Source organism: Spermophilus citellus (assembly GCF_964194105.1).
Source record: "Spermophilus citellus genome assembly, chromosome: 5".
In the NCBI taxonomy this organism is placed as follows: Eukaryota; Metazoa; Chordata; class Mammalia; order Rodentia; family Sciuridae; genus Spermophilus; species Spermophilus citellus.
This window is the reverse complement of record NC_138186.1, coordinates 140,040,533-140,059,159: the sequence shown is the minus strand read 5'-3', so window position 1 is coordinate 140,059,159 and position 18,627 is coordinate 140,040,533. Positions and strand designations below refer to the sequence as shown.

General features: G+C 36.8%; 1 protein-coding gene across 1 annotated transcript in view; it reads right to left on the bottom strand.

Annotated features, from left to right (window-relative positions):
* LOC308649502 (metabotropic glutamate receptor 1-like) overlaps nt 1-16,069 on the bottom strand; it is a gene marked incomplete at both ends in the record, with an annotated part of 162,094 nt that extends 146,025 nt beyond the window's left edge. The window contains 2 exon segments of the mRNA XM_081295036.1: nt 13,770-14,005; nt 15,963-16,069. Coding sequence (XP_081151162.1) covers nt 13,770-14,005; nt 15,963-16,069 — 343 coding nt within the window.
* Nucleotides 16,070-18,627: the final 2,558 nt, after the last annotated feature.

The window sequence follows — 18,627 nt, the reverse complement described above, 5'->3', positions numbered from 1 at the left end:
AAATCCTTGGCAAAACATTACAGGAAGAGGAAATTGAAAATAACATTGAAAACCATCAGTGGGAGGTAGGACAGTAAAGGGGGAAAAGTAACCAAAGAGGAAAACTAATCAGGTTTAGTAACATAAATAAACAAATATGACTGGAGGAACAAACCAAATCTCAATAATAACCCTAAATGTTAATGGCTTAAACTCACCAATTAAGAGACACAGGCTAGTCGAATGGATCACAAAACAAGATCCAACAATATGTTGCCTACAGGAGACGCATTTGATAGGAAAAGATATACATAGACTGAAGGTGAAAGGCTGGGAAAAATCATTCCACTCATATGGACTGCGGAAACAAGCAGGAGTGTCCATACTCATATCAAACAAAATAGATTTCAAGCCAAAGTTAATCAAAAAGGATAAAGAGGGACACTGCATACTGCTCAAGGGAACCATACACCAACAAGACATAACAATCATAAATATATATGCCCCAAACAATTGTGCAGCTACGTTCATCAAGCAAACTCTTCTCAAGTACAAGAGTCTAATAGACCACCATACAATAATCATGGGAGACTTCAACACACCTCTCTCACCACTGGACAGATCTTCCAAACAAAAGTTAAATAAGGAAACTATAGAACTCAACAACACAATTAACAACCTAGACTTAATTGACATATATAGAATATACCACCCAACATCAAGTAGTTACACATTTTTCTCAGCAGCACATGGATCCTTCACAAAAATAGATCATATATCATGTCACAGGACAACTCTTAGACAATATAAAGGAGTAGAAATAATACCATGCATCCTATCTGATCATAATGGAATGAAACTGAAAATCAACGATAAAAGAAGGAAGGAAAAATCATGCATCACTTGGAGAATGAACAATAGGTTACTGAATGATCAATGGGTCATAGAAGACATCAAGGAGGAAATTAAAAAATTCTTAGAGATAAATGAAAACACAGAAACAACATATCGGAATCTATGGGACACATTGAAAGCAGTTTTAAGAGGAAAATTCATTGCTTGGAGCGCATTCCTTAAAAAAAGAAAAAACCAACAAATAAACGATCTCATATATCATCTCAAAATCCTAGAAAAAGAAGAGCAAAACAACAGCAAAAGAAGTAGAAGGCAAGAAATAATTAAAATCAGAGCTGAATTTAATGAAATCGAAACAAAAGAAACAATTGAAAAAATTGCCAAAACCAAAAGTTGGTTCTTTGAAAAAATAAATAAAATCGACAGACCCTTAGCCATGCTAACGAAGAGAAGAAGAGAGAGAACCCAAATTACTAGCATACGGGATGAAAAAGGCAATATCACAACAGACACTTCAGAAATACAGAAGATAATCAGAAATTACTTTGAATCCTTATACTCCAATAAAATAGAAGATAGTGAAGGCATCGATAAATTTCTTAAGTCATATGATCTGCCCAGATTGAGTCAGGAAGATATAGACAGCCTAAACAGACCAATAACAATAGAGGAAATAGAAGAAACCATCAAAAGACTACCAACTAAGAAAAGCCCAGGACCGGACGGGTATACAGCAGAGTTTTACAAAACCTTTAAAGAGGAACTAACACCAATACTTTTCAAGCTATTTCAGAAAATAGAAAAAGAGGGAGAACTTCCAAATTCATTCTACGAGGCCAACATCACCCTGATACCTAAACCAGACAGAGACACTTCAAAGAAAGAAAACTACAGACCAATATCTCTAATGAACCTAGATGCAAAAATCCTCAATAAAATTCTGGCGAATCGGATTCAAAATCGTATCAAAAAAATTATACACCATGATCAAGTAGGATTCATCCCTGGGATGCAAGGCTGGTTCAATATACGGAAATCAATAAATGTTATTCACCACATCAATAGACTTAAAAATAAGAACCATATGATCATCTCGATAGATGCAGAAAAAGCATTCGACAAAATACAGCATCCCTTTATGTTCAAAACTCTAGAAAAATTAGGGATAACAGGATCATACCTCAACATTGTTAAAGCAATCTATGATAAGCCACAGGCCAGCATCATTCTGAATGGAGAAAAATTGAAGGCATTCCCTCTAAGATCTGGTACAAGACAGGGATGCCCTCTCTCACCACTTCTGTTCAACATAGTCCTCGAAACACTGGCCAGAGCAATTAGACAGATGAAAGAAATTAAAGGCATAAAAATAGGAAAAGAAGAACTTAAATTATCACTATTTGCAGATGATATGATTCTATACCTAACAGACCCAAAAGGGTCTACAAAGAAACTATTAGAGTTAATAAATGAATTCAGCAAAGTGGCTGGATATAAAATCAACACGCATAAATCAAATGCATTCCTGTATATCAGCGACAAATCCTCTGAAACGGAAATGAGGACAACTACTCCATTCACAATATCCCCCAAAAAAATAAAATACCTGGGAATCAACCTAACAAAAGAGGTGAAAGACCTATACAATGAAAACTACAGAACCCTAAAAAGAGACATAGAAGAAGACCTCAGAAGATGGAAAAATATACCCTGTTCATGGATAGGCAGAACTAACATCATCAAAATGGCGATATTACCAAAAGTTCTCTATAAGTTCAATGCTATCCCAATCAAAATCCCAACAGCATTTCTTGTAGAAATAGATAAAACAATCAGGAAATTCATATGGAATAATAAAAGACCCAGAATAGCAAAAACAATGCTAAACAGGAAGTGTGAATCAGGCGGTATAGCGATACCAGACTTCAAACTATACTACAGAGCAATAGTAACAAAAACAGCATGGTACTGGTACCAAAACAGGCGAGTGGACCAATGGTACAGAATAGAAGACACAGTAACCAATCCACAAAACTACAACTATCTTATATTTGATAAAGGGGCTAAAAGCATGCAATGGAGGAAGGATAGCATCTTCAACAAATGGTGCTGGGAAAACTTGAAATCCATTTGCATCAAAATGAAACTGAATCCCTTTCTCTCGCCATGCGCAAAAGTTAACTCAAAATGGATCAAGGAGCTCGATATTAAATCATAGACACGGCGTCTGATAGAAGAAAAAGTCGGCTATGATCTACATACTGTGGAGTCAGGCCCCAGATTCCTCAATAGGACACCCATAGCGCAAGAGTTAACAACCAGAATCAACAAATGGGACTTACTCAAACTAAAAAGTTTTCTCTCAACAAAAGAAACAATAAGAGAGATAAACAGGGAGCCTACATCCTGGGAACAAATCTTTACCCCACACACTTCAGATAGAGCCCTAATATCCAGAGTATACAAAGAACTCAAAAAATTAGATAATAAGATAACAAATAACCCAATCAACAAATGGGCCAAGGACCTGAACAGACACTTCTCAGAGGAGGACATACAATCAATCAACAAGTACATGAAAAAATGCTCAACATCGCTAGCAGTCAGAGAAATGCAAATCAAAACCACCCTAAGATACCATCTTACTCCAGTAAGATTGGCAGCCATTAAGAAGTCCAACAACAACAAGTGCTGGCGAGGATGCGGGGAAATGGGTACACTTGTTCATTGTTGGTGGGACTGCAAAATGGTGCAGCCAATTTGGAAAGCAATATGGAGATTTCTTGGAAAGCTGGGAATGGAACCACCATTTGACCCAGCTATTCCCCTTCTCGGTCTATTCCCTAAAGACCTAACAAGAGCATGCTACAGGGACACTGCTACATCAATGTTCATAGCAGCACAATTCACGATAGCAAGATTGTGGAACCAACCTAGAAGCCCTTCAATAGATGAATGGATTAAAAAATGTGGCATTTATACACAATGGAGTATTACTCTGCATTAAGAAATGACAAAATCATAGAATTTGGAGGGAAATGGATGGCATTAGAGCAGATTATGCTAAGTGAAGCTAGCCAATCCTTAAAAAACAAATGCCAAATGTCTTCTTTGATATAAGGGGAGTAACCAAGGACAGGGTAGAGATGAAGAGCCGGAGAAGAAGATTAACATTAAACAGGGATGATAGGCAGGAGGGAAAGGGAGAGTTAAGGGAAATTGCATGGAATTGGAAGGTGAGCCTAAGGGTTATACACAATTACATATAAGAGGAAAGGAGGAGTAGGAGAAAAATTATATAAGTGGAAGAAACGATTTATAGTAGAGGGGGTGGAGAGAGAGAAGGGGAGGGGAGGGGAGGGGAGGGGAGGGGGGATAGTGGAGAATGGGATAGACAGCAGAATACATCAGTCACTAGAAAGGCAATTTGTAAATCAATGGAAATGTAACTGATGTGACACAACAATCTGTATACGGGGTAAAAATGGGAGTTCATAACCCACTTGAATCAATCTGTGAAATATGGTATATTAAGAACTATGTAATGTTTTGAACAACCAACAATAAAATAAAAAAAAAGTAGGCCTGTATAAGTAGGAGCAATAAGTACAGTCTTTGAATTCAAACAAACTGTTTTGAATCCAGGATTAGTCACTTCCTATGGGACCTCAAGCAAGTTACTTCATCTATTAAAGGCTTTAGTGTTCTTCCCAACATGTGCTTTACTAATATGTACCTCATAGTGTTGTGGTTAAAAGTAGAAATAACATACACAGATTACCTAAAAGTTTCCTGTAACATCCCAGACTTTTATACACATGCACATTTCTGTAGGCCCTATTTTTTTGGAAGATGTCATTTTCAGAATAACTTCATGTTTTCACTCTGCATCTCAGTCAAGTGACAGGTACATACTCTGCTTTGTGTTGTGTGTGTGTACCTGTGTATAATCCTTATATTTGTAGTAAGTTATTAGCTTCTTCATTGATCTTAATATATGTATAACCCATTATCAATATGTTTTATAATTATGTTAAGTATATAAATGGAATCTTTCGAGTTTACAGCTACAACTTCTATAACTGCCTAGCACTATTTGAAGCTTTTCTTTTTGTTAATTCTTAAGAGTTTAGTTCCAGGCTAGACAAACAGTTATAACATTGTGTTTTCTTTTTGGTAGCTTCAAACTATGATATTGTAATAATTCCCACTTCCAGTCTGTACATATGATGTCGTGAGCAGTATTGTTTTGTTTGTGCATTAAAGAGTGTTCTTCCTTTTGAAGAACGTCTTCTTCCTTTGGAGAACTGCTCTTCTCTCCATGCCAAATGTGTTATTTTCAGGAAGACTGGCAGTCACAGCACTCCTGGTCACAAAGTTGAATTGTCTCAATCTACTCATTGGAATTACCTTGAAGGCTGGTAAAAACTAATACATCTGGGCACATGTAGACCAAATGATTCTGAATATCAAGGGTTAGAGCATGGAAGAAAGCTTTTGCATCTAAAACTTTGTGAGTGTTGTTGATGCAGTTTAGGAGATGACACTTGAGCAAATCCAAGCCAATCAAAGTGTCTATTCTTCAGGATTTTCTATACAGCAATATAGGGAAGACAGGAGTAGCATTTCTTTTGAGTAATAAAGTATGGAATAGGAGGCAGAAAAGTAGCTGTTACGAGGAACTCTTGCTTGGTGGCAAGACAAGGTTTCCTGCAAAGAAAACCAGAGATAAGAAATGAGAAAAGGAATAAAAAGAAAGAATTAGAAGCACCCAATTCCTATGCTAGACCATGCAAACAAACAACTAGATAGTACCCCATTTCCTATAACTACATGACTCTTCCCTTTAATTTTTCTAATAGCCAGACTAAGTTCAAGTCTAGCATTTGTAACTTACCAATGGTGACCTCATACAAACATCTTGGAGTTTAATTTTAGCTAATTGCTTTTCTGAAGTTATTGGATTGTTCATGTCCTAAGCTTATGTAGCCACAACTGGTTCTCAAAATAAGAGTTGTCTGCTATCGTTTCTAGGTTGAGTGTCCCCTACAGGTGCATGTGTTAAGTTTGGTCTCCAGGATGGCATCATTGGGAGGTGGCATAACCTTTACAAGGTAGGGCTTGATGGAAAGTCCTACACACATTGAAGGTGGGCTCTTGGAAGGAGTTTATGTGCAACCTCTTAATAGTTCCCCTTGAGCACTCTAAGATTGTTGTAAAAGAAGCATATATGATCCTGCCCATTCATTCTCTTTTCTCTCTGCTTCTATTGGACACCTGATTGTTTGCTCCAGTATGTACTCATACCATGATTGCCACCATCTGCAGCCCTTATTAAAGATCAAACCAATGCTGACCTCTACACCCACCCTACTCAATCTTGGATTTTGAACTTTCAAAACTGCAAGCTAAATAAACCTATTCTCTTTATGAAAAAAAAAAAAAAAGAAACAGGCAGAGCAACATCGAGCTTATTGTATGCGTATTTTCGAAGCTTCATGTATATGTGATAGCAATATTTGTCTAGGAAAATATAATGCCCAGACGTAACTCAAGGTAAGATCACTTTTATTCTTCCAAGTACACTTCTGAAATATGGTTCCATAAGGCAACTTAGACCAGCATTGTACAAGTACATATGCTGTTTGGTTTTGAGGGTGTTGGGTCAGCTATGACTGTGTCCCAATTTTCAGCACTTCCCCTATGCACATAAAAATTCATAAGTAAAATATTTTCACTGCCTTGTGTGGGGGGGTTTTAAATCTTCTTCATTACTAAATCTATGGAAATGTTTGGTTTGTTCCATGAGATCTGGGATGCAATATTGTACCATTCCTCTTAGGAAAGGAAAAGATTGAGTATTTCAGCACACCAAGATAAGACATTATATTCCTTTGTTTAATTAAGAAATGATTGTTCCATGTAAAAGTCTTGGATTGCAAGGCTATAGAGACCTTGTATTAGTTACCTACTACCATAACAAAGCAGCCTCAAGGTTTATTGGTAAATAAAAAGAATTTGCTTAGTCCATGAATCTCGGAGTCACCTGGGAAGGTCTGCTGCCCTGAGTTGGACATGACTCATTTCATCTGGGTGCACACATGCGTCAGTAGTCAGGTAGTACATTGGCTTGGGACTGGCTGATCTAGGACATCCTCAACCTAGAGGTCATTCTCTTTCTGATCCATGTTATTTCCATCTTCTGGAGGTTAACTCAGGTTTTTTCATATTGCTCAGAAAGGGTTTCAAGAATGAGAATGGGAGTAGGTCAAACCTCTGGGGCTCTAGACTTGGAGTTAATAATGCCTTATAATGTCAGTTGAGATATTCAAGGTCGAGAACAAAATCCTATCTCTTAATGAGGGGAGACACAAAGCCATTTTTCAAAGAGCATAGGTACAGGGAGGGGTGGACAAATGTGACATTTTCCACAAACCTCAATTAATAGGGTCAACTTCCTGGTAAAGTTAAATTATATCCTCAGGAGTGCATATTGGCATTTGAACCAAACATCCAAGGTGGGAATAAAATAAGTCATTACACTCAGACTCAATAAGCTTAATTAAAATCTATCTCAATTTATAGATCATCTCAGTCTGGATCAAACTGTAATGGGCTCCTCTTATCTGGCCTTATGTAATAGGTTACTTCATACATACTTTAGAATGTTCATAAAAATTGGAAAACTAATAATAAGGAAAAGTTATTAATATAATCGGTACCTGTCTAAAATTATGAATGGTTTCTCCAAGGTACTAGAATAAGATTCTCCTTGCTTGAAAGTCTTGAAAGTGTATCTTCCTAGTTATATAATTCTGTTTTCTGCTACTATGACAGAATACTATAAACTGGGTAAGTTGTAAACAGTAGAAGTTTGGGTCATGGTTCTGGAGGCTGGGAAGTTCAATATCTGGGGTTCCATCTGGGGGTCATCCTTTATGCTGCATCATCCCGTGGTGTAAGGCAGAAGGACAAATGGAACCAAGAGACAGAGAGAATGGGGGTCAAAATTAAGTTCTTTCTTGAGGAGTTCATCCCTGTGATAATGGCATTAATTCATTCATGAAGACTTTCAAAAGTCCTAATCACCTCTTATAAGTTCAATCTCCTAATATCATCATAATAGCAATTAAATTTCAACATGAGTTTTAGAGAGGACATTCCCACCACAGTGCCAGACTAGCTGTCATTATATTACTAGTCATGATTCGTTGGTGAGCATTACATACATCAGCCAAATTCTTTCATTATGTCTTGGACAATGGCCAAATACAATATGCTAGCTGTAAAAAGCATTGTGCCCATCTGCTTCCAGTTGGTACAGAGCATAAGGGGAGAAAACAAAATTTGGTTGCAAATTCAGTAGGTTGTGGGGAAAAAGCTGATAAGAACATAGTGAACCCAAAAAATTTATATAGTTAATATACAACTAGCCACAGAAAATATTAATATGACTATAGTACAAGACAATTGCAATACATGCCTGTTAAGAAAACCCAAACTAATCATGCTCTTAGACCAATAATTACATATTTATGAATCTATTAAAAGGGAACAATCCCAAAATAGCACCAACAACCATGAAAACTGTGCCATTTTCACTGTTCCTTAATAAGGAAAATTGGAAGTGTCCTAAATATTCAACAATATAAGAATTGCTAAGTAATTATAGTTTTTCATTGGATAGAACACTGTAGGGTTATTAAAATTGTGGTTATAAAGCCATGCAGCAACTTCAAAAATATGTGAAATACAATCCTAAAGGAAAAAATAAGGTAGAATTACATGCACACTGTCATTACAACTATGCAAACAAATGGGAAGAATGCTGAGTATCATGCAGAGCTAGTAGGAGTTGCCTTAGAACTCCTCATTTTCAAAAGCCTTAGAAATGTTCATATCTTTGATTGAACTTCTGGTAACTTAACACAACTTCTGGAAATATAACTTAAGAAAATTACCTAAAATGAAAAAGAAAGGTTTACAAGGAAAAAAAATTTTACCACGTGCCAAAGCATCTTTCTTTAAAATTTGTGAAAAACTCAAAACAACCAAATGTATAGGAAGAATAAAATGGTTAAATGAATTGTATCTTGGTGGACATACTGGCATATGCCTGTAATCCCAGTGACTCAAGAGGCTGAGACAGGAGGATCACAAGTTTGAGGCCAGTCCCACAATTTAGGGAGGCCCTAAAGAGCTTACCTGTCTCAAAATAAGAAATATAAAGGGCTAGGTGTGTATCTCAGTAGTCCAGCATACACAGGTTCAACTTCCAGTACCAAAAAATAAAATAAAAATAAAAAGTTGCATCTTAACTGTATGCAAAGTATTATGCATTCATTAAGAATGAAAGAGTTTAATGACAAAGAGAAATTCATAACTTCATAAGAAAAAAGCAATATGAATTTTTTAAAAAGCAATATGTAAAATATTAACTACACGATTTAAAACTATATAGAGAAAAATGAAACTAATGGTGGTTAGATAAGAACAATTTTTTAAAGCTCTTCATCTTTCTCATGCACTACTAGGTTTATAAGTTGCACAAGATGAGCATCAAAAGCAGTATTACTTTGAAAGTCAAAAAATTAAAAAAAACTAATAGGAAAGAAAATAAAAAGTAAATATCAGTATTTACACTTACTATGTGCAAGGATAACTGACTAAGGGTTATATGATTATCTGTCTAGTTTCTACATGATGGAATGTAGTTATGTTTAACTTATAACTTCAAAACCCATAGTTTTTACGAGGTAATCTATGCTAGACTTCACTCTCCAGTAAGACATGATTCTATTATTACTCTTTTACATTTATATAAGTCCAGAAGGGCCCCCACATCCATGGGTTTCACTCCTGCAGATTCAACTGGTCTTAGACTGAAAATATATATTTTTAAATTATCTATATTGAATATGTCCACATATTTTCCTAGTCACTATCCCCTAAACAATGCAATATAACAACTGTTTATGTAGAATTTGTAATACATTAGAAATTTAATGTAATTTAGAGATTTGATTTAAAGTATACTGGAGGATGTGTATATATTATATACAAATATTATTCAATTTTATACAAGGGAAATGAGCATCCTTGAATTTGGGTATTTGAGTGCCCCATAACAAATCTCATAGATATCAAGGGACAAGTGAGTGGCTTACAGATTGCAAAATTTTTCATTGGTATTATTTCACTACAAAGTAATTCATTACCATTATTTCATTCACTTCTCACAGCACCTGTGTGAGGTAGATATTGTTACCTACCATGTTACACTTGTAAAACCTGAGTCTCAGAGGTTAAGTGAGGTTGTCCAAGTTATGTGAGAAATTCATAACTGAACAGTATTGTACCCAGTTCTTGTGCGGCCCAACACTATACTCTATCAGCTTCTAAGGGATCTTTATAATGATTCTCATCAGGAACAATAAGCCCTGTGCCATAGCAAACATGATCTAAATCCCTTAAGCATTAAATAACTTACTAAAAGAGTGACTTTGATTTGCTTTGTATCTACTCTTTTCACTGTCTTCACAATTATTACATCTTTCGAGGTTAGTCTTTGATGTTTCAGTTAGTGCTTTCCCAACACATCTCCAATCCCTTGATATACTCAACTAATTAAACAGTGATGTGGATTTTGTGTGAAGCACTTTTTAATTAGCCACAGTGATTCCCAAATTACTCAGTCTTGACTCAGGACCCTTAATATTCAAACTGGCAATTTAGTGCGTATAAACTCTTTATTTAAATAGTGACATCTGAGATTAAGCTCAACAAAGGTTTCTATGGAAACTAGCAGCAATATCAAAACTTTCCAAAACATCAGAAGTGTAAAAATGAATGACAGAAAAAAATAGCTATCATATTCTGAAAGGTTAATTTCACTCCTCTCACTAATTTCCCTAAATGTGCCTGCATATTCATAACAAGACTCAGGAATTCATTTGCTAAGAGAGAATCCTAAGTGGGTAAGAATAACACAGGAAGTGAAAGTTCAGGTTGTTTGTCAATAATATTGAAGCCGATTTCATAGAACTACAGAGGTTAAAGGTGAAAAACAATATAAGTTTACATGAATAAATATACACGGATAATATAGATAAAATTGCCAAAATTTTAGAATTTCTGCAGCAGAAAAAAAATCAATATATTTTGTGATTTGGTTCCTAATAGAAAGTTAAATAAGACTTCTGCCTTCCTGTGAACTAAGAACACAGGGAAACATTTTCTAAACTTGACACCAGAATGAAATGCAAACATAAACATGTTTATGAAATGTTGCAATTGCTCTTTAAAATAGCTTTGAGATTCAAGCACAATGTAAGAACAATTCACAAGTTTTGCAAGTGTTAATTCCTGCTGTGAATGTTAATCAAATTCCAGCTTTAACCTTGACATTTACATGAGCCCTGACAATTGAAAACCCAAAATATTAGTGTACATGGCTACAGAGGTCAAATTTTTTTTAATGAGGGCTCAAGTCATAAAACGTTCCCTAAAACTCCTTACATAAAGACATCCAAGCATGTTTAATATGTGTACTGATGGAAAAGTGACATAGACCACTAAAAAGTCTCAAATTTAACACTCCCCAAACCAACCTCCTGTTTTTTCCCCAGCCCGCTCTTCCCTAAGTGTTGAAGTCTCAATGATGACACCAGTTCTCCAGTTTCTCAAAACAGTCATTCTTGACAATTCTGTCAGCAAATCCCCTCAGCTCTTATTCAAAATAAACTCAGCACTGAAAACCTGTCTCCATCTTCTTGCTACTACTGTGATGCAGTTCCCCACGTCTCACGCCTCCCTACTGGCCATGGGCCCTTCCTCCTCCTGTCAATGCTTCTGTATCCCCTGGCTCAAGCAACCTGATTCCTTTGTTTTCTCCTAAACCAGACACTGCTTTTCACATCCTTCAGGTTTTAAACCATTTCCTAAGTGAGGCTTTCTCCGTTCATTCTTTTTAAAGTTGCAATCCCTCCACCCCCTTGCTCTCTAATCCCATGCCTTATTTTCTCCATAGGTCTTATGATTCCATAAATGAATATCCACTTTCCTTGAGTTATTTTTGTGATTGTTGTTTATTGTCTATTTTCCTGCACAGCATTGTAAGGTCCTAGAATGAAGCCTGACACCGAGTACAACTAAAATCTGTTTAATGTTGAATAAAAGAAATTGTGTGAAATCATGGGCCTAACTTTTCTTTAAAAAAAAAAAAAACTCCCTACACCATAAGATGATATAAATTAGCTGATCAATTAACTAACAAGAATTGACTGAGTTTCCAGAGACTAATGTTATACAGGGTTCTATGAGGGACAGAGAGTTCTCTCTGCATAGATTCTCCATTTATAAAAGAAAACATTTCTTAGGAAGCAATTAGAGAACAAGACCTCATACAGGCTGTCCAGGAGGCATGGGTTTTCATTCTGTTGTTGGCAACAACTATATGAATCTTGGGTAACTATTGCCCCATCAATCCTCAACATCTTAAAAATTTTGCAAGGAGACTTTCCTAGATGCTTAGCTTCTGTGGTTCTATTACCTCAGGGAAATGAGAAGTGAGCAGAAAAATATGAATACGTAGTTTAGTACTTATCTTCCCTTCCTTCTGCCTCTTTAGTTGGATTATATGTCTGAACCTCCCTAGAAGCCACACTGAGGTTGGTCTAAAAACCTGTATTGAAAATAAATCCACACCAGAAAATTTCCCAGGGAACTGGACCAAACTTCATCAAGTCTGATAAACATTGATGTGTTTATACATATTGCTGTTTTAAAGAATTTTCTAACATCAAAATGTAAATATTATTGAAGATAGAAATAGTTTATGTAATTAGTATTATTCTTTCTCCATTTTGTACAAACCCATTGCCTCTAGTTATTTATCTATTTCATGAGTGGGGAGTGATCTCTTTGAATTTTCCCAAAGGGATCTTGATTTCCTATAAGTCCAGAGTTGCTGATTTTTCCCTTCTCTGTCTCTTTTCCTTCTCTACAGTGTTTTTTACTGAGATGTGGTATGAACAGATGGATTCCTGACATTTCTAAATATTATCTGCTCAGCTGAGAGAGGAAATAAATGTCAGACCTCTGTTGTGTCAGACAAATGAGGTCATGGGTAGACTTCACAACCCACCATCATGAGAAGATCATCATGCTATGCTACCAATCCAGTATGGATGACTGGCTTTGAATGGCACCATGGGAGACCCTAGATGTCTATGTCTATTACATAGACAATAGTGAAAAAGAACAGGGACAACAATGTCCCCATGCAGTAATGATAATGCTTAAAAGTTAAGTGTTAAGAAGTTTGGGCTAATGTATTTCTGTGGAAAAGGAGCATGCTGTGGAGTTCACCCGGCCCTTGAACACCTTGGGATAATGTGCCATCCTTTCTTGGCATGCATAAGCAGTGCCCAGGAAATACCTCTCCAACCAGGAACCATCCTCTGGTTGACAGATGAGAGTACAATTTCTTGGCACCTGTGTCCATAAACATCATGTTGGTGGTATAGAATATGATGATATGAGTATTAAGCAAGTCATAAAGGCGGAGGGGGGAAGGATCAAACCAGTGTTGCTTACTGATCTCTGTGGTAGTATCTTCTAAGTACACATGCAATAAATCTTCCCTCTGGCTCAAGTACTAGAAATCCGATTTCTTAGTTGGCTTTTCATTTATTTAGGCTAACTCTTCTTATCAGTTGCTCTCTGATACATCAAAGCAGTCTTCCCAGAATACAGGACAATGAATTCCTGGGGGTTATACATGCTTACTTTGTTCTAGCTATTTTATACACTAAGATAGCCCTTCTGTCTTTGGATCTCCAGCACTGGCACTTTCTATTCTCATTCAACAGCCTGTAATGGAATTGAAGGAGATGACCAAAGCTCTGGAGTGTTATTTTGTGAACACGAGTTACCTGTGCAGATTCTTTTAAAGTTGGGATTTTCCAGAAGGTGTCCTGGTAGGCAGCACTGGAACCGATGTTGCCAGAATTCAGGGAACCAGGGATTCCTCGTATTAGTGTCCAGCCTCAGTTTCAGGAAATAATCATCAAATGACCTGACCTCCGGAGACTGCAGCTTTATCGTGATTCCCCCGTTGGCTTCCACCTCATAACCTTCAATGACTTCATCTCTGTCTGCCCATCCATCACTAAAAATGCAGGGATCGGGGTGGGGAGAGAGAAAGACAAACATCTCACAAATAGAGCTCTCAGAGTTATGTACGAATGAAGAAATCCAGAAAAGGCTAAAGTCTATTTTAGGTTAGCATTACTGCCCATTAATGATTCCCTCTTTGGTAAGAACTTGTAAAAATAAAATATTCTATTTATTTTTTCTGCACAGTACTGAAGTCATGATGAAGATGATGGTAGAAATAATTACAACAGCTAAAGTTCCTTGAGCATTCACTAGTCATCAAATTTTGGGCTCTTCACTTTATTGAGATGGAAAATATTCAGCAACTAGCTGAGGTCTTCCTGGATCCAGGTAATCTGGCTTCCATGTCCTGTACTCCTTACCACTAAATCACAGAGCCTATCAGTCACTGCCCAGATCAGAGAAAAATATAACTGAGGTACTTGGGACCTCAAAGTAAGAGCTCAGCAAGCTTGCAACATTGTGGTCAAGATCATTATGTGAACTGTACTAGAAAACTGATTTATCTCTGAAACACACCAATCATGGTTTTGATTCCTGGGATGTTTTTTTCAATCTTGTCTGCCAGAGAAGTGACCAGATTTTTTTTCCTAATGCTATCTCAAAATAATAGCTTTAATGAAAAACAATCTCACCCTCAAGTGTAAAAAGAATCCAACTTCTCACCAAATGGGGGCTCACTGACATTTGATTAAGTGGGTTAGAATTTTTTAAACATGATTACCTTCTAAAATATTCACATCTACCATGGGTTATGTAGCCCCAGTTTAATTCAGGTATTTATGTGAGCCAGCCATAAGAGGTCATCAAGGAAAAATTGTACTATACAGAATTGAATAGGCCAATGTGGCTTTATTCAAGATTGTTACAATATGTAATAGGTAGTGGGAAATAACCCATCGTCTCTGTCAGAGTGTCTTATTTGCTTCTCATAGAGCAGAGAACTGGGCCAAAGATATTTGACTGACCATAGCTCACCCCTTGTTACATGAGCTCAGTTGGGATAACTGTGTTTTCTCCCTTGCTGAGCTAATTGATGCACTTCCTCCACAAACTACACATGAGTCATATTTCCAACAGGTCAAGGGTTATAGGAGATGTGTGTTGGTGACAATGGATTTCTTCAGAAAGTTATGTCTGCTCTGAGATGTAAAGGGGTCAGCATAGCTCAGGTAAAGAGAAGAAGAAGGACTGGCATCAAGTTTCCTGGTAGATGAACACAGAAAAAAGATCATAGGATATTTAAGGGGTTTGGAAGTAGTCAGCAGAGCTGGATCACAGAGAAGTGCTGAACGAGATGGGGGTGGGCACATAAATCCCAACCTAGACAAGATTAGCCTGAGGACCTTGGGAAGTTCTTGAAGTTTGTAAAGCCTGTTCTTCAACAAGAGTTCTTAGCTCTCCCCCTTCATGGTAAGTGACCTGAATATAGTTTAAGTGGGTCCTTTGCTCATGATCACTGAAAATGATGACCAGTCAAACTGATCAGAAAGATTGACTCCTTCACCTATTTGCTCAAATCTACTGAGTGGCCCAACCTTGATTGATTATTTACTTTTACACTTATTGATATTTACTAACTACTTCTCCAGCAATATGGAGACTTGAGCCATAGTTCATGTCATGTTCAAAAGAAGGGTAAAAATAAAACCAGTTAGCCTTTTAAGAAATTCTGCCTCTGAGTAAAATTTGAAATCAAAATGGCTTGTAACATGAAGAAAATAATTATTTTTTGACATAAAGGTTAGGCTTGAAGTGTTTCTCTCCAAGGTTTAATATTATAAGAGATTGGTTTAGAGTCTGTACAAGAAACTCAAGATCTCACGATTTTGAAAAGTATATAAAATGAACGTTCTATGATGTGCCTGCACTTTTTTTGACTCTTGCTTACTTCTATAAAGTCAAATGTCATGTCAATGCTAGAAGCAGAGAAAAGTGTGACCTCCTACCTTTGAGCCCACCAACAGAGAAGGGCACATCCTAGGGTGAAAGCTTTGTGTTGCAGACCAATTGAAGCCATATGGCTTAGTGGGTAGGAGCCCCAAACCTCCTTCATCGTTGATCAAAGCCCGTCACCCTCACTGAAGATGACTCCCTTTCGGGAAGTTACAAGTGGTGCTAAATTTCAGAGATCATAAAAATGAAGGAAAACCAGGGCATGATAGACAAATTATTCAAGTAGGAATACCTGGTGAATATCTTTTAAAGAGTAAGTTTGCTGAAGTTTTGTATGTGGTCTTAAATATACCACAGGTAAGATGTAAGGAATGTGTACTGAAACAGCTGCTGAAAAACATCTATAAAGCAATCTTCCATTTTCATGCTTTTAAATTGTTTTTATCCATGTCTCTCTTGTCAAATGCACTTACGGAAAATTAAAAGGATTTTTGCTGTTCAGTTGTCTTGGGTTTTGGGTGAGGATATTATTTTGGTGAATTATCTATAAAAGGCACTTTAAAACGAAGAGCCATCAGCTCCCCTGCCTCCTGGTCTGGGGTCTTCCTTAGATGGTGGTGGCATGGTCTGTGTTCAGCCTTAGAGGACTCATGGGTCACCCCCTTGGAGGGTTAGGAGTGAAAGCTGCTGTGCTGGGTGGTAACACAGCCTCAGTGCTGGACTCTGAGGCACATTCACAGCCTCTGGCAGCTTCTGCCACTCCATCCGTTTCCCAATTATGAGTTCCTTTCCCTAGCTGGCGCCTAGAAATAAAGCTGCATATTGTGGAGGAACAGGGTGACTCTGTAACAGAAAGCTAAAGTGTTTCTCACTGGTACACAAAAATCCTTATTTCTTATCCCTGTGACAACATTTTAATACAATTCTTCAAAAGGTTGTTCTTTTCTTCCCATCAGATCTTTGTTCTTTTTCTTATACCATTTCTCATTCCAAACTTGGATATGACTTCCTCTACAAATAAATTCTGATGCCAATAACAGGAAAATACTATTTTTACTTCTACCAATCATAATTTGACAGGATGCATGCTATTCTTACAGAATATCAGTTAAAATAACTTAATTAGCAAATGGACAGTAAAAAAAAAGAAATACAAGAATGTTGATTTTTTTAAATGTGCAAAAACATTTTAGAAGCCCCATTTCTATTTGATTGAAATAATTATGATCTAGATACTAAAATAATTTTTATTTAAAATGTCATGAGGTCCAGGAATTATGTATAACAATTATTTTAAATTTTTAGAAGTATTTTAATTTAATTTCTCAATTATTTAAAACTACTGCAGAGATTAACATATAATCGGGAAAAGAAGAAAAACATGAAGCAATATCTTAGAGAACACATGTAAACTAGCACAATGTTCTATAATTTATAGTGTGAACCATATTCATAAAGGTTAAGAAGATGTAGCAGCATCATGTAATTTAAATCAAGTGATGCCATTTGTGAGAAACTTTATGTAGGTGTCCAGCATTTTCGATAATAATTTGAACAGGTTTTATTCCTTTGACATTTATCAGAACAATTTATTCACTCATTGAGAAATACATGAGATGAGCCCTCCAATTTTTGAGGTTACTGCCTGGAGATTTCTAAACCATGATGCAAGAAGGTAGGAAGGAACCCAGGAACAGCCCAGTGGATTTGCTAAGTTGACCTGCAAATGTGGCAAAGCCAAGGTGGCCAGAGGTCACAGGGAAAAATACTGGCAAGTACAGTGCAACAGAGAGAGAGACAGAATAGTCTGGAATATATCTCCCTCAACTACTGCTTAGTTTAATATTAGCAAGCTGATGCACATGATGAAATTACCTAAGGCTAAGAAAACAAGCCACCAAAATAATTAGAGGAACAGTGCCTGGAGGTGTTACAGTACTGGAAGTAATAAATGTTCCCAGTGCCCCGCAGAAAACTTCCTACTTCACAGGGAATTAAAGTATTAAGGAGGGTTTTGCCACAGTCAGAGAAAAACTTAGCCCTAGATTAAAGACTACCCTGATACTCCCTAATAAAGCATTAAGAGAGATACAAAAGGATCAAAATAACTTACCAATTTCCAGAAATAGCTCAAGAATATTTTCAGACACAAAATATCCAACAACCAAAAAGGTAAAATTAACAATGGCTGCCACCCAGTGAAAAATTACCCAGCACATGAATCCATGGGTGGAATGAGAAGGAAGGAGATATGTAAGTGACAATTTTAACAAACTCTCACACAGTAATGTGAATGGGGTAGAGGATTTTTAGAGTCATGTGATATGAACACAGAAGAGGATATTTTAGATTGAGTGGTCAGAGGGGCAACTTTGAAGAGATAGCACTTAAGCTGAGATCTGAGTTTCATGAAGCCTGGCCATGTGAAGAGAGAAGGAGGACTGTAGGTAGCTAATAATAACATCTTAAGAGAGGAACAAGCATCTGTGGCTGAACATTACCATCATCACAGAAATCTAGGCTTAAATTGTTTGTATTCACCACAACAGATGGTATTTGAATAAATACTTGTATTATTTAGATGTGGTTTGGCTTCAAGATTCATATGTTGGGAGCTAGGTCCCCAGGGTGGCTGCTTGGAAGTGATCAAAGGAGATTTGGGCACCTGGTGTCTCATACATGCCCTCCTAACATGATGTGACACAGCCTCAAAACCAT